Raw genomic sequence first — 23,431 nt, 5'->3', positions numbered from 1 at the left:
TGGACAACATAGACGGTGGGAAACTATTTACAAAAAAAAATTGTGTACTTTATTACGTTGATTCTTGAAGTATAAATACTACGGAAAACGAACAAAGTTAATTCCAAATGTAAAAATAGCTTAGAGTATTGTACGTTCCTTCGCAGCCATTTGTATTATACGTCAAAATTAGTTCTCTGGACGCTCGCGAGTGGCGCTTCAAATACGCACAAAAAATTAGCTATCAAACATATGAAATTATGGAATAGCCTGTCCAGTGGTATTTATACAGGTCAGTGTGCTCAGCTTAAGCTAAGACAGCACAATGTAAAAGTCAAGTTTGTGTTTTATTACACTCAGCTAAGTTTTATGTAAGTAAAGTCTGAGTAAAGTCTTAGTATGCTCTGTAGATTTCAGCCTTTAATGAGGAATGATTCCTCCGAGGGTTTGGTGAGGGCATATGTTCAGTGCTTTTGTTTAATGATAATGATAAGACCACATAAGTCAAAAACACCGCACGAATAAAACTAGGCAAGTAAACGATACAGCAATTAATGGGCGTCATTAATTAATAATAAAACCATGAAATATGTTTTGGAAGTCGTTAGTAATGTCTCAACAGTTTTATTTATCATTATTTGGAGATTAATAAGGCATTAAATATGTTTATAGTTGCCGACACAGGGACATTAGGTGGCTGTGTAGATTTCATGTAAATCGTTTTTTTTCACCATTGCATAGGTTCTTATTGCTGGCACGGAATCCTAATACGTTTTTTTTAACCGACTTCAAAAAAGGAGGAGGTTCTCAATTCATCTTTTTTTTTATGTTTGTTGCCTAAAAACTTTCGACTGGGTGAACCGATTTTGATAATTCTTTTTCTATTTGAAAGCTGGTGCTTCCCGTGTGGTCCTATTGTAATTTGGTCCAGATCTGACAATGGCATACATGAGAAAAATCATAAGAGTCTTAAATTTGCTATACATACGTATAGCAAATTGGATGATAAATTTACGAATAACTCAATATCGCGATTTCGATGATTCTTTTTTTATTGGAAAGGATATACTTCAAAGATAGTTTGGTGATAGTTTTGTTAGGTTCTGATTACGGAATCCATGCCAAAGTATCGGAACTCTTCAATTAAGCGCTTACGTTCACTGCTGCATTGAAAAAATTTGTATATCTGCACATATTTATACAACTTGTTAGTTAGTATACTTCAAATTCACTAAAAATAAAAAAAAATAAAAAAAAAATAACAAAAAAACAACCGACTTCAAAAACACTATTCCAAAACAATAGATATAATATGCACTAAAAAGTATAAAAATAATTGCGTATTTTTATACAATCTAGTGAAGTCAGTGTCATCCAAGATAGGCTTGTAACTACATACATACATAATTATAGGTGAGATGTGCTTGAGTCGTGAGGAGGTGAGAGGCGAGAGCGGGTCCCGGCGGAAGGACACCAACGGAAGGAAGGCGATTCCAAAAATTACAATAATCGTAACTAGAATTAGATTGTATAAAAATACGCAATTATTTTTACACTTTTTAGTGCATATTATATCTATTGTTTTGGAATAGTGTTTTTGAAGTCGGTTGTTTCTATTGTTAAATTTTTTTTTAAATAAAAGTCGGTTAAATACGTTTCAGAGATAGACCAATACACAGAATGATTAAAATTTGGTAAATATGGTTTTTTGATATAATTATAAACATTCATATGCATTTTGTTAAAGGCTGTTATTTTAATGTAACAAACAGATTTCAATTAGATTTTTTTTTTATTTTTACTTTACTCTTTGAAGGCAGTAACAAAAGAATTATACACAGTCGTCTATATATTATATGCTACTTCATTCCATCCATATTATTCTCTATAAAAGTTTGACAATCTGCTATCCTCTTTACATGGCCAATATTTCTTGGTAATGTACCACACTTAAAATCGAGTAACTTAATCTATTAAGTTCCGTTAAAAACAATTAGGTACATACTTGACAATATCAATGAAACAAGTCCATTTGATCCGATCCCTTTACTAAAGTACAGTTTGTTAGGTATGGAGTATGTTGCAAAGCGGAGCGGATTTTTAAACTTGTACAGCCTTACAAATAAACTTGGTATCAAGTTAAAGAGAATAAACCAGGAATATACAAAATGTTTACAAATAGACATTGCTTATGATTGCTTATGATGATGCTCGGACGTATAACGTTTCCCGCGTTTATTTGCAAGGCTGCTTGACATTCCGAAAACTTCAGAATTATCATTATATTAGCAGTATTGTCAGCGATATAGAATCATATTGTTTATTCTTGGGTTATTCTTAGGAATAACTTATTACCAAGTTTATTTGTAAGGCAGATATTGTACATAACGACGCTTAATTGGATAACGATAAATAACTAATAAATATAAAAAAACCTCTGAAATTTTATTACTAATAACGTACTTTTTTATTAAACTGTTCAACTATGAGTCGGAATCGTACTCTAAAGTTTCATTATGTACTTTTGTAAAAGAAGGGCTTTTCATTTGCTTTGCGGCAATGTTGGAATACGCTATCTTAGTTAATTTCTTACTTATTTTTAAAGCGGCAATGCTTATACACACTCTGCCAAAAAGATGGATAATAAGTAGAATCTGAGTAATAGATTTCAGCGTCAAAATTTAGTTTATAATTTTAACATTGTTTTAGTTCATATCTTGTTAAATTTCCTTTTTAATACAGAAAATGTTGGGATAGTTCTCTCATGTGGAAAAGAAAGATGAAATTAGATTTACTTCCGAAATTTATAGAGGGAATTTTAGATGGACATCGGAAAGATTGATCTGAGTGTACATTTAACGATTTGATCGGGGATAAACTAGAAAGAGGCCAAGAGTACTATGAGTAAGAGAGTTTGTATGAAAGGGTTCATACTATACTATTCTGTCGCAAATATAATGAAAATATTTTACATTGATCGTCTCTTTGTAAAAACCAACTTACAAAACCCGTACCAAAAATAACTATTTTGTTAAATCGCTCGCCCATGTAATGTAGTACTTAGTCTGCGGCAGAGGACTGCGGTCAAGTAATATAGTAGCTACTAAACCACAAAATAGCGATATAAGAAGCACTCTAGATTACTTTGTTGGTACTTTAGTAGAGATTTGTATAGCCGAAAGTATTATTCATGAAGGTAGCGTAAGATATAAGTACTAAATATTATGTTATAAAATACTTTTACTTTAAAAAATACATTAGCTTTAATTTCTTGACCTATTTAATTTTTCACAGTGACCTTCTTAAAATCTTTCGGAGTTTAGTTTATATAAATTTTAAGGTCACATTAAGCGAATTTAACTCAAAAATACATATTATTTCGTTAATTATTACAAATACGATAAAACTGTTTGCTCAAGTCAATAATAATACCTTTAATATTTTCTTTTTCTGTGTATAAATTCGTAATTTCGTGTAGCTTTTCATATAGTATATTGTCTAAATTATATAGTTCATACACTAATTTGTTTTAGTTATTATTTTTTTCGGTATCGTTTTTTATAGTTAATACTAGCTGACCCGACAGACGTTGTTCTGTGCATAAAAAAAAAAACTGCTTTTTTATGTATTTGTAAAATATGCTCCCTGTCAATGACGTTCTATATTATGTATAGAACATCATTACTCCCTGCTGTAAACTGTAATGCAATTGTTTCACAGCAGAACTGTCAAAACGTGCGTCAATAAATTATCTCATAGAAAATATGTCCATACAAAATAAATATTGAAAATAAAAATAATTATGGGTCCCAAATCGAAATAAAAACTATCCTATCTTTCAAGTTGGACTAAACTGCACTCCATGAAGTAATCCCCATTAAAATCCGTTCATTACTTTAGGAGTCCATCGCGGACAAACAACGTGACACGTAATTTATATATATTAAGACTAGCTGACCCAGCAAACGTTGTATTGCCGATATTAACACAAAACGCGATACAAAAGTAACTGTTGATCGTAGATGGGTGAAAATTTGAAGTTGTGTGTATTTTTTAATGCTGACTCATAATCAAATAAATTTAAAAGAAAAGTCAGAAAAAATTAAAACAAAAAATTTCGTGTGGACCACCCTTAACATTTAGGGGTATGAAAAATAGATGTTGGCCGATTCTGAGACCTACTCAATATGCTCACAAAATTTCATGAGAATCGGTCAAGCCGTTTCGGAGGAGTACGGGAACGAACATTGTGACACGAGAATTTTATATATAAGAAGATAGTTTAGTTTTTAATAGTTTTTAAAGCGCAATAACTTGCCATGTTAAAGTTTGGCAAGATATAATATACAATTATGTTAAAAGTGTAGTTATTAAATAAAAAAAAAATATAATATATTTATTTGCGTATATTAACTGTTGTTTATTTTTTGACCTTAACTTTACATACATACATGTAACGGTAATTGAATGAAATACTTGAATTATTTTAATATGATATTTAAAGCAACAATTAGAGCATGCTTCCACCTTATTTTTTTTTTTAACCACAACTTTATTTGATTAATTAGTACGCCAAGTTAAACCTGGCGAAACATGTGAAATTGTCACATTGTACCATCGTAAGGCACCGGTAACATACCATGTTTATACGCAAATAAAGAATTTATTTATTTATTATTATGATACGCTATTGGTCTTACACTAAGCATTAATAACTTTTCAAATTATAAACTATTAAATATTATAAATAACTAATAATAATAATATATTATATTTCAAATTATTTACATGTGACTTAATAATTAATAACGCTATTTATAAAAATAATAATAAAATAAAACTTAAATAATCTAACAAAATTAATTAATTCCAAATAGAAAATATCATTAAGATCCCTATCGGCAGGTAAGGTGCCCATGAAGTTGGCAACGTTACCTCTTTGTATAGCCAAACTTATCCTTTGACAGAGGTACGTACCAGATCTTGGGTCGCCTATTAAATCGGTTAGACGCCTGGATAGCTCTTTTACGAGTTTTTGTGCCGATGAACCCCAAGGACCCATCGTCTCCACCCCAAAGGGAACAGATATGCGCAAACGCCTCTCTCGACCCTAAGTGTTGCGTAGGGCCATGGGCGGATGCCCATCAAGCCTCTTGCCCGTTTGCTTCTTCTTCGGCGGAGTACTCTTGACAGAGCACGTCGTGGTCAGGTCGAACGACGAACGATGCTACGCCAGTTATCCTTGGCTGTTGTTTCTCTGGCACATGTGTTGAGGGGAGTGTTGGTTAGGGCTTCGATCTGGTCTGTCCAGCGCATAGGGAGCGTCCTCTTGACCTACTGCCGTTGACCCTGGCATGCTCTCCACGTCGCGTGACATGTCCGAAGTATCTGAGGATACGCGCTCTGACCATAGATGAAAGCCTTTCTTTCACCTTGAGTTCTTCATGTATAGAGACGTTTATGCGGCGTTGTTGTCCGTTTGCAAACTCTTAAAAATTATTGAGTTGCAGTTTCTTCCCAACATAATCAGATGGCCAAATGTGTTTTTGTGAATCTACCAATAAATGAAAGTCAAGGGACTTTCAGAATCCTAAAGGAATTTTCTTCTTTGTTTTTGTGCCTACATTATAGATTTTTGTACATACATTCTTGAAAACCGCATTTTGACTATCTAATACCATAAGCATATCGTACACGTAAGATCATGACCTCTTCGGATATTGACCCCAATAAACTAATAACCCATACAACAGATAAAGATTAATTGTAAATCTATTAATGATGCGTGTATTTACAAATGTTTAAGTCCATAGATGAGTTATGCCGGACACCCACGCGTCGATAGCCAATTACTTTTTGATTTATAAACAGAGAAGTGAATTTAGTTATTAATTATGTACTTACATACACGTAGGTTGATACACGAATGTAAATTTAGCTCTCCGACTTGGTTACAATCATAGAAATCTATACAAGAAGGTAATAGGTATATTATAAGTTCTATTTTTTGCGAAATTACTGTTGAATAGATACGCAGAGGCGTGCATATCATGTAGGTAATTAGGCAGTGCCTACCTAAATAAATATAGCACTAGTGTTAAAGTTAATTTAGTTTAATTTGTTTCCGTTATGACCAAACTTCTATTGAACACCCACTCATAAAAATTTTCCTTACTACTAAATACAATCTTTGCTTATTCCAAAGCTCAACTACGACTAGTTAGATCCACAGTGCCTACCTTGCTAGAAAACCAATGCACGCCCCTGTATATACGTACATACATAACAGCAATACCAATAAAATAAATAACCTTATAATAACTAATTATTGTCATATATTTTATTACCGATGAAATGTAATATCTTGATTTGTAGAGTTGCAGTTTGTAGAAGATTTTTTGCAGTTAGATTTAGTTAAATACAACGTATTTACGCGTTGGTTTGCGTCTGACGTTCATTAATACTAAATCACTACTTACTGGCTGGTGGTCACCGAGAGGCAACATGTTTAGCGTGGCTATACAACCATGTACCTTCTTACTTAGATTTCCATTTCTAAAATTGCGCGGAAATATTTAATACCTTTTTCTCAACGTCATATGTAAGGCTCGGACGATTGCAGAAAAAATTTAATTTAAATTTTCATGGCTAGGCTTCATTTACGCTCTAGTTTAAAGTTGTCACTAACATTCGGTCAGTGGCACATGACTAAGGAGAAAAGTGTGTTTACATTGTCTATAAGCACACTTTTGCCGTTCCGCTATCAGACTGCTAAGGTTATGTCCTTATACTCGTATGTGTATAGAACGTTATTGCCCTCTAATATTAGGTCCTTACATATGAAATTGGCGTATATCGTACTGGCCACTTTAATCACGATGTTCTCCTCTTTGGTAAGGAATTCCAAATTCAAATTTGTACAGCTATATACTCATGTATTTTTTACTTCGATGACCGTCATTCATTTGTTTTTTTCTGTCTGCGTCACTCATTTTACAGAATGGGAAACTTAAAGTATCGCATTATTTACGAGTACGAGTTCCGCCGTGGCACTAGTGCTGCGGAAACGACTCGAAGGGTGAATGATATGTATGGCGGTCATGTTGCAAAAGAAAACACAGTTCGTTTTTGGTTCCAACGTTTTCGTTCTGGAAATTTCGACCTGCAGAACAAGCCCCGTGGACGGCCTGAGACCCAAGTTGATAATGAAGTATTGAAGGCTATTGTGGAAGCGGATCCATCGCAAACCACGTCCGAGTTAGCTGCAGGCTGCGGTGTTAGTGATGAAACTGTTTTAATTCATTTGAAGCAAATTGGGAAGATTAAAAAGATTCAAAGGTGGGTACCTCACGAATTGACTGAAGCAAACCGGCAAACGCGCGTCGACTGCTGCGTTACATAACTGAACCGGCACAATAATGAAGGTATTTTAAACCGAATCATTACCTGTGATGAAAAATGGATTCTTTACGATAATCGGAAGCGCTCAGCGCAATGGTTGGATCCTGGCCAGCCAGCCAAATCCTGCCCCAAGCGAAAATTAGCCCCAAAAAAGTTACTTTTAAGCGTTTGGTGGACTAGTGCCGGTATTGTTCATTGCAGTTTTCTCAAATCTGGCCAGACTATTACGGCTGATGTCTATTGTCAGCAATTGCAAACCATGATGGAAAAGCTAGCGGCTAAACTACCTAGGCTGGTCAATCGCTCCACGCCACTGCTACTTCACGACAACGCTAGACCACACACTGCACAACAGACGGCTACCAAATTAGAAGAGCTTCAATTGGAATGTCTAAGACATCCTCCGTACTCCCCGGACCTTGCTCCAACAGTAGCAACAATAACCATTTTTTCGAAATTTGAACAACTTCTTGCAAGGGAAAAAATTTAACTCTGATGGGACAGTCCAAATCGCCTTCACAGATTTTATTGATTCCCGTCTGACTGGTTTTTTTTAGTAAAGGGCTCAATGAACTACCTATGAGATGGCAAAAGTGCATAGAAAACAATGGTTCATACTTTGATTAATTAAATATATTATATTTAAAAATATTCGACTTTTTGTTCCTCCCATACAAAACGCCAATTTCATATGTAAGGACCTAATATAAAAAAATCTACAAATATTATTTCTAAAAAAAACTTCTATTTACAACACCTGTAACAGTGGTATATACTTATTTTTTTATTTGAGATGATATTGATATGATATATCCCACTTTAAATCTCTGTGTTACGAGCATATTGCATCCTCGAATGGTTGAATGACAATCATAATAATTATAAATTTAATTCTTTATTTTGGTCACTATGACCCTCTCAAATATCATAATACAGTCAGGTATAAAATGTTTATGAAATTTCGCTATTTTTTTTCTGTAGTCCTCTCGTTCCCTCAAATATGTGCGAAGGGAACGATGGCTGGTCCATGCGTCAACTCGTGAACGGGTGCTGCTTGTGGTGCAAGGCCGACCTGTTATAGTTAATAAATCATTGTATTTGTTGCATACGATTACTAATTATGACAGTAATTACAAACATCGTGTTCACGAAGCATCCTTACACAGTGGGAGGCTCCTTTGCACAGGATGCCGGCTAGATGTAAGCATTATTGTGCTTCGGTCTGAAGGGCGCCGTATCTATTGAAATTACTGGGCAAATGAAACTTAACATCATATGTCTCAAGGTGAGTAGCGCAATTATAGTAATTTTTGGGATTTTTAAGAATCCTGAGCGGCACTGCATTGTAATGGGCAGGGCGTATCAAATACCAACAGCTGAGCGTCCTGCTGGTCTCATCCCTTATTTTCATTAAATGAAATGAATTCAAGCTCTAAAGTTTGATGCATCCAACATAGGATAAGTTATATTTATACAGTTTATTCTTTATTTCTGTCTATATAATATTTGATGTTTAAAACACTTTTATGTTTGAATACGTTTCATATATTGTATGCTGCACCTAACAATCTAATTTGCTTACAAAAAGTTTTACATTTATATTACAGCCATTGTAAAATACTTTAATAATTGAAAAGAGTGGCCGTTAAGTTTCTTGTATGTTCTTCTCACGAGCTCTACTTTTTCCGAACAAATAGTAGATTCAGTAATTTGAAAGAAATATTTATAATGATGATTCAGAAGCGCTTACTTTAAGTCCTAATTGAATTTGAGTTTATTTGACTTTGACTTTAACACAAGTCTCACAGTCCAATAAGATGTGTTTACAATTAGTTTATGGGGTGGGGATCGCAGTTGTCTCATGTACAAAATTAATTACATATAGCTTGACACGCCTTCGATAATAGTCGACTTAGCTTGCCGATAGCCTGATAGCGAGAACCATGTAGGTAAATATTCAGATGGATATTTTTATTGCTTACTAAGAGTGAGTCAGTTATCTTTTATTTTATAATAATAAGGGACGAGACGAGCAGGACGTTCAGCTGATGGTAATTGATACGCCTTGCCCATTACAATGCATTGCCGCTCAGGATTCTTGAAAAACCCAAAATTTCTTAGCGGCATTACAATTATTGCGCTCGTCACCTTGAGACATAAGATGTTCAGTCTCATTTGCCCAATAATTTCACTAGCTAGGGCGCCCTTCAGATCGAAACACAGTAATGATTACACATTACTGCTACACGGCAGAAATAGGCGCCGTTGTAGTACCCATAAACTAGCCGCCATCCTGTGCAAAGGAGCCTCCCACTGGTAATAATAATTTACCACTTCTCCAAACACATGTTCATCAGAGCTAAAAAGAACGGGCGCAAAAAACTCTAAACTAGCCAAATTAAAAAAACACTTAATATTTTTTTAATAACATTCAAAACTTAAAATCCATTAAAAAGTATTTACAAAAGTATTTTTAAAAGGCATCAAATGCATTATTTAATTATTATTATTTTTAGTTAATTAACATTAAATACTGTAGTAGTGAAAGTTAACTAGGTATATTTTAATTACAGAAAACCATTAATCTATTCGTTAATAACATACGAATCATTCATCATCTTTCGTTTCATTAAAGTTTTGAAAGCGAAACATAAGTTGAACCAAAGTAATCTATCAATATTAAGTAATGTTAACATCTTCATATTCCTAATAACATATTTTGGGATTTAAAAGATAACCATTAGACACGAAATATTTCTATTTAATTTTAGGAACAGTCGCATCCATCACGTACGTACGTTATTTCAATTTTCAAATTCATATTAAGGCGTGGGACCGAGCCAACGACCTTGAGAAATCGAGCGGAGCTACGTTACCTCTCTCGCACAAGATCGCCATAGTTTTAATTCAAAATAAGAAGCATTTTTAATCTATTACAAACATAATACAACAGCTGTCTTTACAAACAGTATGTATTAAGGCGTGGGACCGAGCCAACGGCCTTGAGAAATCGAGCGGAGCTAGGTTACCTCTCTCGCACAAGATCGCCATAGTTTTAGTTCAAAATAAGAAGCATTTTTAATCTATTACAAACATAATACAACAGCTGTCTTTTCAAACAGTATGTATTAAGGCTGGGGACCGAGCCAACGGCCTTGAGGAATCGAGCGGAGCTAGGTTACCTCTCTCGCACAAGATCGCCATAGTTTTAATTCAAAATAAGAAGCATTTTTAATCTATTACAAACGTAATACAACAGCTGTCTTTACAAACAGTATGTATTAAGGCGTGGGACCGAGCCAACGGCCTTGAGAAATCGAGCGGAGCTAGGTTACCTCTCTCGCACAAGATCGCCATAGTTTTAGTTCAAAATAAGAAGCATTTTTAATCTATTACAAACATAATACAACAGCTGTCTTTTCAAACAGTATGTATTAAGGCTGGGGACCGAGCCAACGGCCTTGAGAAATCGAGTGGAGCTAGGTTACCGCTCCCGTACAAGATCGCCATAGTTTTTATTCGGAATTACAAGCATTTTTAATTTTTTACAAATATAATACAATTTTCTTTATAAAAATTATAAAACAATGTCATATTAAATAGTATTGGTAAACAGAAGTTTTTCATACAATTCTTATCTAGAGTGAATGATTAAAAAACTTTAAGATGCTCCAACTGTAAAAGTAAGGGATACTTTGGTGATGTTTTTCGCAATGTCTATTAAAGATGGAAATGTAAAGAAAAATTAATTTTCTTCTCATATTCTGTAGACATATAATTATTTTTGTTAAAAATAAAAACTTTATACAAACTGTTAAGAAATGGTTTCAATTGTGCGCTATTTGGCGATTTCTTGGAATAGTGGCCTTAAGTAGGTTTATTTGACGTTTTTATGGTCCATGCCGCAACTTCTGTCACATCAACGTCAAAGTCTATTTATTACTATTTCTTTTATTTATTTAGAGCATTGTTAAATAGATCATCAGCTCATAATACAACAAAAGAAAAATGCTAAAATCATTTTTCAATATACTCCATTACAAGAAAAAATCCCTTTTAGGCTTATGGGTAAAAAAATTCTTAAGGGGCGTCCCTTAAGAATAAGTCTATATAATATAAAATATTCAAAAGAATATAAACAAATAATGCAAGTAATACCAGTATTACTCTTATCTGTAAAGTATGAATTTATTTTGTACATTTTTGTCTGCCTGTTTGTTCAAATACGCCGTGTCACGTGGCTGATGTGTGTGGATGAACCCTTTCTGTGGAAGAAAACTTGAAGACTGGACAAAAAAAGGAGGCCAGAAAAGAGGTTTTCCTAAAAAAGATTTGCAACCTATGGACCTGTGGACAGGGATTTCTATAACAGAACAATAATTTCCTTAATAATCATTATAATACTGTACTATTGTACTAATTAAATAATATGATAATAAAAAGTCTAAGTTTTATTAAAACCATAAATTCAAGAATAGTAGATTGTTAACCGAGAGTCGAAATAATCAATTCCCGAGGTATTTAGACTCCCGAGCGCAGAGAGGTCGGCTATAGTCCGAGTAGAAATTGATACTTTTACCCGAGTTAAACACTCTACTTTTCATTCCGAATATGAAGAAAATAAAACTAGTTGTTTATCTAAGCACAGATAAGTATCCCGCTAATTTATGTCGACTTTTAAATTTCAAATATGGAACTTACCACGTAATTGTTGCGGTTTATTCCGCTCAAAGAAGTTTGCGCTAAGTTCACACTGGCTGTTTAGAAAGTCACATGGCCGCAGCATTTTTTTAATTAGTTCTTTTTTACATAAAACTCTTCACATTAGTTCTATTTCTAAAGTTCATTCCGGCCCTTAGGTGGGAAGTAATTTGTATGAGTTTTTCCCTCTCTATGGAGGGAAGCAGCATTTTCCACCCAATAATCAGATCAAAACAACATTACTTTCCGAGTATGAGAAATGAAAAGGTTTTTTTTTATATTTTGCTCATGTTATCCGTTTTAGTGAAAATGTAACAATACTTGCAACGCTTCTGAAATGTCAAAAAAACGATTTTAAAATCATACTATATAGGCAGGTTTAAAAGACTGTGTGTGTGTGATTATGTGGTCACCGCCTCACTTGCAAAACGAGAGACCATATACGGTTTTTATGGTGATATCAATATCAAACGACATGGAAAACCAGTGCACTGAAAATCATTCCACAGTAATTTTTACGTGAGTACTCAACTGGTTCGCAGTAACTATCACAGTGCTTTTGACCATATATTATAGTACAAGAGGCAGCGTGACTATAATTAAGTAGTTATTTGTTTAATAAAGTTTGAATGAAATGGGCTTTTATATGCCTACAACTTTCAAAACAACGACAATTCAAATCAGCAATTAATAGCACATTGAAACAGCATCAACTTAATTAATGTTATTTAATTAAATTTAAACTTAAATCTCATTGTTATGAAATTAAATATTCTCATTGGAGACTTATATGTAAAATCATAATAATATTGTAAGCAACATCTGTTTGTAATAACTACTTTTCTTTCTTGTTACCTAACACTTAAATAGTAACCCGTGGACATTGTCGTTGGTTATGCACTCAGTACTATTTATGTTATTTCTTCCTCTAATGTTATCATCTAGTGTGTAATTGTTTTGTGTCCCAAATAAAATAAAATAAAAATGAACTTTAAGTTTTTGAACAATAGAGTAATACCTAAAAATGTAATGAAAACAACAATGATATTTAAAATATTAATAAATAACAGTTGGTACATGTCAATAAAAATTTCATAATGTTAAATAATCATATAAACTTATTTACCAGTCCAGGCTCCTTTGCACAGGATGCCGGCTAGATTATGGGTACCACAATGGCGCCTATTTCTGCCGTGAAGCAGTAATGTGTAAACATTATAGTGTTTCGGTCAAATTACTAAGCATATGACAACTAACTCTTATGTCCCAAGGTGACGAGCGCAATTGTATTGCCGCTCATAATTTTTTTTTTCAAGAAACCTGAGCAGCACTGCATTTTAATGGGCAGGGAGTATCAATTACCATCCATTGAACGTCCTGCTCGTCTTGTCCCTTATTTTCGTAAAAAAATAAGATGTTAAGGATTTAGGTGCGATAAAACACTTTAATCGTCACATTTAATGTTAATAATATGGGGAAAATCATATTGGTTTACTTTTTAAAAATTACAAAGTCAGTCTCCTGGACTATCTCGTAAATATTTATATTTGACGGTCACTGCGCACATATCCTATTATAGACTGAGACAATACAAACTGGGTTTATGGTAATCGTGAATATGAAAATATAATTTCCGCTCTTCATCATTACATTGTTTATATGTAGTTTATCGACTACCATCACTGACCTATATAAATACCACTGGAATGGCTGTTTCATATTTTTGACAGCAAATTTTTCGTGCCTATTTGAAGCGCCACTCGCGAGCGTCCAGAGAACTAATTTTGACGTATAATACAAATGGCTGCGAAGGAACGTACAATACTTTGAAGTATTTTTGCATTTTGAATTAAATTCGTTCGTTTTCCGTGTTATTTATACTTCAAGAATGAACGTAATAAAGTACACCATTTTTTTTGTAAATAGTTTCCCACCGCAGACTCTCGCTACATGGCCAAAAGCGCCAAAATACCAAAGCGAGTACCAAACAGGCCCAAAAGCATTTAAACAGCCAACAGTCCAGTGGTTAAGATTAAATTATAACGAATTAAAGCCTCGAACCGATCAATGTCAGTCAGATCGATATTGGCCAGAGTAATTTATACACATCCCGAACAGATACGCCTTAGGGACCTTCAAGAAAAAAGCATACTCCCACCTTAAAGGCCGGCAACGCATTTCTTGACACACCTGTTGTTGCGGATGTCCATGGGCGGTTGCCTCACCTCTCCCCATCCCGTGAGCCTCTTGCCCGTTTGCCCCCTCTCATATAAAAAAAAAAAAAAAAAAACATATAGACAAATTACGTCGTATAAAAAGAGTGACGAAATATGGAACATGCCACATATTACACCATAATAAAACTGTTATATCTATACATTGCCACATTTACTCCAATTGTTTAAAATATTAGCGGTTTATTATTGCTGATTTGTAGTGAAAAATTTAAATTCATTTTTATTGTAAATTGACATACCTATATAGGTATTTAACCAAAGCAATAACCGTTATTATCTTATACATTACTGCCATCTAATAGGAAGGTCATTTCTGGCTTTGCGATAGAACTGTGGTGATCTACATTCGAGAAACTGTGTGAAAGCATTTTGTACTGCCTCCTGAGCAGAAAATTTTTTATCACGTAGAAAATTGTCCAAATCACGAAATAAGTGATAGTCACGAATGGTTTCTAATTGCAGAACCTGTAGAGTATACTATTGTTCAAAAACTAATAATACACCCAAGGTAGTTTAAAAATAATCTGGAACGTAGGTGTAATGACTCACTGTACAACTCAACTCAGAAAAAGAAAAAAAATCATCTTAGCTCACAAATAATACAGTCTTTACCCGATAAGTCATAAGTACCATACTTCCATGTAGCGGCGGCCGTAACATTTTCATTAAGACGACTCTAGTAATTTTTACAATTAACGTTCCGCTGTGACACAGTACAATTTACACAACGCCTACATAGTCTGTGAAATGTATACCTAACTGTCTGTTAGCGCATAGCGAAAACTAGTGAGTTTGGAAATCCGGAATTAGCAAGATACACGATTCATTTGCAACGTACCTACAACGCAGGTATCAGATGGCGAGAAAGGATTCTAACTTTTTAGGATTTAAGGCGTTACGAGGGCTCTATTTTGTAGTTATGTGTAAAATGTGATAGTGAAAAGAAGAGATAGTCTTCGAGACCACTCAGTGTATGAACATAAATTATTATAATACAATTTGTACGAATTGTCATATGAAATGTCATTCACTATATTGTTTGAATTGCGAATATATAGGTATTTGTTAGAGACCCCGCAAACTGCAGACTTTTGATCGGCCGATAGTTTGGTTGGTTTCTTAATCAGTATGAAGATGTATGAGAGTGCGCACATTATAACGATTCGGTATTGGCCGACAAAAAAGTTTGATGGGCTACACGATTGCCTTCAAACTGAACCGTCAGCAAACTATCGGCCGACTGTTAAATCAGTACAGCACTCTTCTAGGCGCGCACACCACCGATTGTTTAGTCGGCCAGACTCATCAATAGCCGATTTAAAACTAATAGCGAATCGTCCCTTAAACTGTCGGCCGATAGTTGTCTAGTGTCACACTCATCACAGACCCAACTGTTTAGTCGGGCCAGTGTGCGCACTTAACAGCCGAACTCAACCAAACTATCGGCCGATCGAAAGTCTGCAGTTAGCGGGGTCTCTTAAGTCATGAGCTAAGTAATAACCAACAAATCAATGAGAAAGAGTAATGACAATTATATATAATTAATCCTTCTTTGAAACACGCTGCATCTTATATTACGCTATTATTCCGATCAGATCAAAAAATGGCTCTCGATTTATAAGTATAGATTACTTGTACCGTCCAATATGTAGATAGAATTACTTACACTTTGTTATGTTTTCAAAGTGATAACCCTCACTTAGAAGTTAGTTAATCCTAGAGGATTAACTAACATTGATTCATACGTAATTATATTTTGTAAGATTGTAAGTCAAGTGTTTTTGTATTTAAATAAATTGTTAGCGTTCAGTTTGAAAGTTGTGTATTTCACATAGACTAATTGAAAAGAATAAAACGATACTTGTCTCAAGGAAGTTAGGTAATTATTATCCAACCAACCTGTAGACAGTCCGTGGCTAGCAAACAAAAGTACCTATTTAAAATCGTTGTTTCTTTATTTGCAAAAATTTTTCTTTCTCATCAAGACCTTTCCAACGATATATTATTATAAAGTCCGTATCTATTGTGGTTGATGACGACGAGTAAAATTTCCAAAGCCGTCTATGTGCTTTATATATATGCATACTTATATTCTTCATATGATGTGACTATTTTTCTTTCTTTTGCTCAGCACTGGAGAAAATTTTATTTTTCACACCTTCTCTACTTATGTCCATTAAAAATACTATTTTTCACCAGGAGTACGTCGTCAGGTGGAGTGTCGCTAGGTGCTCACCTCGTGTGCGCTCGCGTAGCCGGCTTGACGGACAAACAGCGAGCCATGTGCCGCTCATCACCTGCCGCCATTGCTGCTGTAGGAGACGGCCTCAGGTTACCACATCTTACTATCTATTTATTGCGTAACTCTTACAGAACAAAGACTAAAAAGACGTAGAAGTAATACATAAAAGCTTGTTTTAGACATAGGTGTATAGTATTTATTACGTCAATGGATATAAGGAGTCTTCTAATTCAAGTAATTTTTTTATGGAGAAGTAGAACAAACGAGCGTACCGGTCACCTGGTGTTAAGTGATTACATCCCACATTCTCATGCTTTTCAGGAAAGAGTACGCGCTTTTTTTGAAGGTACCCATGTCGTATCGTCCCTGAAACACCGCACAAGGAAGCTCATTCCACAGCTTTGTAGTACGTGGAAGAAAGCTCCTTGAAAACCGCACTGTGGAGGACCGCCACACATCCAGATGGTGAGGATGATATCCTAACTTGTGGCGTGTCGTGCGAAGGTGGAATTCGGCGGCAGGAATCAGGTTAAACAGCTCTTCGGAACACTCCCCGTGATAAATGCGGTAGAAGACACACAATGAAGCGACGTCTCTACGCAACGCCAAGTGATCCAGCCGTTCACAGAGCACTGGGTCCCTGACAATTCGAGCTGCTCTGCGTTGCACGCGGTCTAATGGATCGAGCTGATACTGGGGTGCGCCAGACCAGGGATGACAGCAATACTCCATGTGTGGCCGGACCTGCGCTTTTTAATTTTATCAATTTAATTTTATAAATCTATTCCATGAACACATTTTGTTCGTTGAATATATATATATATATCTATATTCTTTACGCCCACTTTAAGGTTGAGTAAAGTTTGATACGAATTCATTATGTACAGGATGGCGTACGCAGAATGCCGCTCTCAGTTACAAGGATACCGGTGGAACTGTTCAGGAATCGGTGATGGAAATGGCTTCGGCCACGTCATGCCCCTGGGTAAGTTATTATGTTAATGTTTTGAAAACCCTAAGGTCATTCATACAATGGGGGGTCACTTACCACCAGGGTCACCAGTTGACCAACGACCGATAGTACGACTTTTGTCATGCTCGATCGGCTGGCAATTAGCATACCCATCACATACCTATATCGGCAGTTAGTCCGTATTTTGCGATAGAGTACGTAATAAGATGTTTTTCTTGAAACTTCCATCTCATGGGATTCCCGAGAGTTTTTGCTAGTGCGTCATCAAATTCCTTGCTGGACGTATCATCAGGTAGACCTCGATGGTTATTGATTGAACTGGAAACTGGTGTACCCAAAGGCTGTGTGCTGTCTCCTATACTATTCCTTCTACATCATTGATCTACTATCAATGATATGTTGGATGCCTCCAACATGCATGGTGCGGATCATCGGATGACAATGTATATTGGTCACCGGTACTGTGCACCGGGCATTCAGATATCTCTCGGATCTCCCTTCACATCAGATCTATCTCTAAAAATTTCACTTTTAGGACACAATAAAGATTCAAGTTTCCGGTAAATAGTGATAAGTTTTATCATTATTTTGAATATTTATACATGAAATTTTGGTGCATTGTTTTTTTTTAAAATCCGTAATAAAAGAGAGCGAACACAATAACCCGTGTTCTCTCAGTGTCTCAATCAACTTTGCACTACTTTTATTAGACAGCTTTGTCAATAAAATCTTACGTTAAGGCGCTATGGCGAAATTTGCATTGTATATCAATTGCTCTCACAAATGCCTTTCAACGGTAAACATCAGAACAATATTTCACAGCTGGTGTATAGCACGATACAACTAGGAATTTTGCCACCTGTATCACGAGTCGAAGTCATGATGACAACACGGTTTGAGAGACACGCGTGTTGAAACCAGAAGCCGAAATTCATCAGCGGACTTTGCGCTAAAATATACCAATACGACTTAAGACCTTCAAGCTTTTTTAATCTTCAAGCAAAAGCAAAGGTTAGAGGTAACGCATCTTTTGCCTTATTTTCCATCAAGTGAACCTCTTGCCCGTTTGCCCTCTCTTCTATGTAATAAATAAAGAATATACGGAGGTTCTTAAGGTGATTGCCGGAACCATGATAGGCCCAAATTTTGCTGACTCGAAGGCTTTTAGCATGACCTGCAAGTCATAGGAACCACTAGATGGGAGCCATTAGACCAGAGCAGGACCAATGCAGGTTCATTCCTGACCAGAACTAGTTCCAATGGTCGATAACGCCATGTTAATGGTAGTACACTTAATTGTATGTTTAAAACCAATTTTTATCAAAACGTGTGAGTAATTCTTAGACAGATCAATGATTATTTCTTGCAATTCCAAATTTATTTATTACAAGTTTTATATAAACATCTCCCATTATGCTAATGTGGTCAATTCAAATCAACTGACCCAGCTGGGTATCTCGTAAATGGCCAAATTTAAAACAATTTGTATCATGCAAGCTCTTATTAACGCAGTCTTTGACTCCACGAATATATAAAGTATCTTTAATTAGATTTCTATACGCTTTTTATTAGCTTCACTTGTATGTTACTGAACTTTTCAATGTTAATTGCAACAACATTGAAAAAGTCCGTTATTCACATTAAAACTAAAGTCCGCTGATAGGTTTTTAAAATATGAGGTCAATATGACAGGAGGCTTATATAATTGATTTAGTGGAAACATTAGCTGGGCCTTTTTCGGATTCAAGAATTCTAAAACAATATACCGTCGCGCTTACACGGTCAAGACCATCACCAGTGCGATAACGACGACTGTAGCTCCGACTAATAATCTTGAGTAAAAAACTCAAAAATTAGGGTTTTGTTCTCGGCAATTTTCTCCTCCAAAAGTAACTATTAGTAACGTATTTTGGAAACTGAATGAGATGGTAAGAAGAGTAGTAATAAGGACAACTGCAGATCCAACTATAAATCGTCAGTCAAATACTCAAAAATTTGGGTTTTGTTCTCCGAAATTTTCTCCTCCAAAATTAACTCTTTGTTACGAAATTTTGGAAACTGAATGACAAGGTAATATTCTGTGTGGTACTGTTTTGATTTTTTACTTATTCTATTGGATTTGTATATTAAGCCTCTATGGCCTGATTGATTGGCCTGGGTGATTATTAAGCTATTTTAAGCACCCACTAACACAAGGCCATCGGATGCGTGATCAATCGATTTGCTACATTACTGGCCAATTTTGTGAAAATATTGAAATGTCATTGTAAGGTCCGTAATACCATGGTTTTATAATATACTCCGCCTGGTATTCTCTTCCCACGATGGCCTAAGGCTACGTCACGATTATGGAGGGAGAATCATCTGTGTATATAAAAAGTGTCCGTCATAATGCATTAAATTAGGCTGGCGCCACAGTAGCATCAGAGTAAATTTTAAAGAAGCGCCAAATTTAAAATAATACTAATCACTCTAGCTATACGTTTTCTCATAATAATATATCTTTATGGTTATATTTACTACATTGACGTAAGTTGTTGAAAATTTCACTATTTGACTACAGTAGTCGACAGTAACAATTAAAGGAGTCGGTATACTTCAATTCGCTTACAATTGCGACATTCACCATACTTCATACCATACCCTGTTCTGACATAAGTGTGGAAGCTTTTTGAACTGTTATTTACTACATTAGCTGGACACTTATTCAACTTTTCTTCCTTAAGAGATAATACTCCTTGCCTGTACCCTCCATAGTCACGAAATAATATATGTCACACTGACAGCGCGCCATTTCATCGCTGTTGTTGTGTCGCTCACATCTATAGCAACTATATAGCGTTGTTTCACTCGAAAATAGTTTGAGAAGCATCGCAACTGATGACGTAATCTTAGATCAATCACGTGACCCAGCCGTCCCTGGAAGAGAATACCAAGAAGGTGTATTATACCATGCGTATACTGTTGCAAATATTCAAGTATCATAAAAAATATGTTGGAAGATCCATAGATAGATAGATAGGTTAAACAAATATGAAGCGTATAAAAAGACAAAAAACAACAATATAGAAAGGTACTAACATTTAGTCAACACGACGCAAAAGAAACAAAAGCCGTCAACGAACAGCCGATAACGCCCACACTAACACAGGTGATTTATACAACGTGGCTAATTGACTTGTGTCTGACTTTGTAGCTTACGATTTGTCGTGTCGGATGTCGTAATTAGAATAGGTCTGATTTAGTGTCGGCTTGTCTTTCATTCAACACGAAAGATAAAATGTTGATAATATTATATAGGCACAGTTTTGGACTAGTTTATTGATTTAAAAAATTACTGACAAAAAAGAAAGACTTAGAGAAATCATATCGTTACCATACCGAATTAAATGAAAAGTTGCAATAATTATAACACTTTTTATATTCTTTAATTTACATGTAAATCTTATACACTTTAAATAAAATTTGAAAAACTTAATTTTATGAACGATGCGGGACTCGAAACTACGACCTCCGGCGCGCGTTGCGTGCCGGTGCTCTGTGCTAACCGTTCGAGTGACGTATCGTCGTCAAATCTTGTATGCTTTGTTCAACTCTCAGGTTGTGGCTTCGTCTACAGGATCTACTTTGATAACCTGCTCAACCCCAATATTTGCATATTAGGAAATTGACTTGAGATGTCGCTCTTGTAAATCTAAACAATTGGAGATCGTGGGAACGAGTCCCGTATCGTTCATAAAAAAATTATTTTTCAAATTTTATTTGTATATTAATCCTAGAAGTGAGGGTTATCACTTTAAAAAAATAACAAAATACCCTTTAAATGTTATGAAATTTGTATTTTTAGCGAGTCTTGTAAATTTTGTCGGATATTGTAATTACTTAAAAGTATTAACTAAGGGAGACGCATTGCCCTTTTATCTATGTTTCCAATAAGTTTTGTTTTAATAGGAGTTGAGTTATTTGTCATTATTTAGGCCTCATTGTCAAGCACACATGCAAAATAAAATAAGTATAGGCCCTAGCATGGAATTTTAAATGTGAATGAAATATTAAATTTATATGAAGATGTGCAGTGTTAGTTTATGTTATCTTCGCCTATTTACTTGAGACCTCAGCCATTGAGACTTGTTTTACTTCTACGCATGCAATAGAATAGAATAGAAATATATTTGTTCACCATAAGGAGTGACAATAACATAAAATATTACAACAACATTTGGTAAACGTCATAAAGTTTCAACAGTACGTAAAAGGGTTTGAAATGAGAAGAAGAACTGATAAGAAACTCCCAGCCAATCTTTCAAATCATAGAATAATAAAATTGCTTACCCTTTATAATATTGTACAATAAAATTTTAAGTGGCGTGCGCAGGAACAGTCAGTTATAGTATCGATGAGTCTGGTGTTTAGGGAATTATTTATACCGACAGAAAAAACTTAAAGACCGGCAACGCTCGTGTGATTCCTCTGGTGTTGCAAGAGATTGTGGACGGCGGTGATCACTTAACAACAGGTGACCCGTACGCTCGTTTGTCCTCCTATTCCATAAAAAAAAAAAAAAAAAAACGACAGAACTATTCGGTTATCCGTTATTTTCATATAAATTAGACTACTGATGCGTACGCCATTTTTTTATGTTTTCGTGATTATTGTGCTCATATTGGTGTATGTTAATTGATAAAACAGTGTTAAAAAATCTAATGAATTGTAATTACATACCTACTGGCCTTTCACTCAGCTACTTAGGAGGATACAACTGATTACATAGAAAGATATTTTTTCCAGCACCAATTTAGTTTAGTAAAGTAAAAAGTAAATAACTGACATTGTTGTACATATTATGTTATGACTGTAACATTTACTGCTCAGTGTTACGGAAAGTAACTAATAGTTAATTTCCTTAACCAGTAATAATTATTACTTGCATTTAATAAGGGATATTTATATACTTACTGAAAAGATTGTAATTTATTTATATAATAAATTCCGCCAACAAGCAATATGCACACAACATAGAGTAAGCCAACAACAAACCACAAAAGAAAAAATCATTAAATTTGAAATTTAATCTAATTTAATCTGATATTTCTATATATAAATTAAGAACCTATGTCCATCTGAAACAATGTATCTTTCAAATAGTTAGAGATTTTTTTAAATAATTGCTTAAAATATTTAAGTTACAATGTCATTCATAGCATAAATAAAACAATAATTAAGGCGACACTTAATGCCGGCCCGCCATCTATGTAACAAAGCCAATATTTTCGAAATTCTTGCGTGGAAAACAGTTTATATGCTTACAATCCTCGTTATTCTCTACAAATCTGAATAAATGAGCCTACACAAAAAAGTACAAGCTATAAGAATAACTTTTCTGAGAGAAATTCCAAAAAAATGCGTCACGCCATGCCAAAAAACTTGTTTAACTTCAAAAAAAAGTGGTAGTTCAAAAAGGCTCGACAGTGTTAACTATGACCACCAGCAAGCATTAGCAACCTACAAATAAGACATAAGGATGTATGTTACAGGATTAAGGAAGTGTTCATAGCTCGAAATGCTATACTTTCATCACAAAACTTGTCTAAAAACACCATGTTTGTGTGTTTTCTGCTTACTCTTCGCCTTAATAGGTAAACAGTAAGTAAGTAGCGTATCAGTAATTACAAGATGAGCTGTACTCGCCACGATTCTATTCACGCCGTCTCCGATTAGTTTAATACTCCAAGCGTAATTAGAATCCTGTTCGGTCTAATTTATGGTCGTTTTGTATTTCAATCTAACTCTATTGATGTATTATCAGTAACACTTAAGCAGACAAATGTGTTGACAATTTGTCGATGCCTTAACTTATTGGGCAATCAGCATGGATAGATCATGACTTGCTTTCTGAAC

General features: G+C 34.9%; 1 protein-coding gene across 2 annotated transcripts in view; it reads left to right on the top strand.

Moving 5' to 3' along the window:
• Positions 1–23,431, top strand: part of LOC126968414 (protein Wnt-7b-like) — a 110,965-nt gene that overhangs the window by 60,528 nt on the left and 27,006 nt on the right. For both annotated transcript variants that reach the window (XM_050813436.1, XM_050813435.1), the window contains exons 3-4: positions 16,518–16,649; positions 17,448–17,545. In XM_050813436.1, the coding sequence (XP_050669393.1) occupies positions 16,518–16,649; positions 17,448–17,545 (230 nt within the window). The remainder of the gene's footprint in view (positions 1–16,517; positions 16,650–17,447; positions 17,546–23,431) is intronic.

Source organism: Leptidea sinapis, chromosome 15, assembly GCF_905404315.1.
Source record: "Leptidea sinapis chromosome 15, ilLepSina1.1, whole genome shotgun sequence".
NCBI classification, from domain to species: Eukaryota; Metazoa; Arthropoda; class Insecta; order Lepidoptera; family Pieridae; genus Leptidea; species Leptidea sinapis.
The sequence above is the reverse complement of the archived record's forward strand: the minus strand, read 5'-3'. Positions and strand labels throughout refer to the sequence as shown.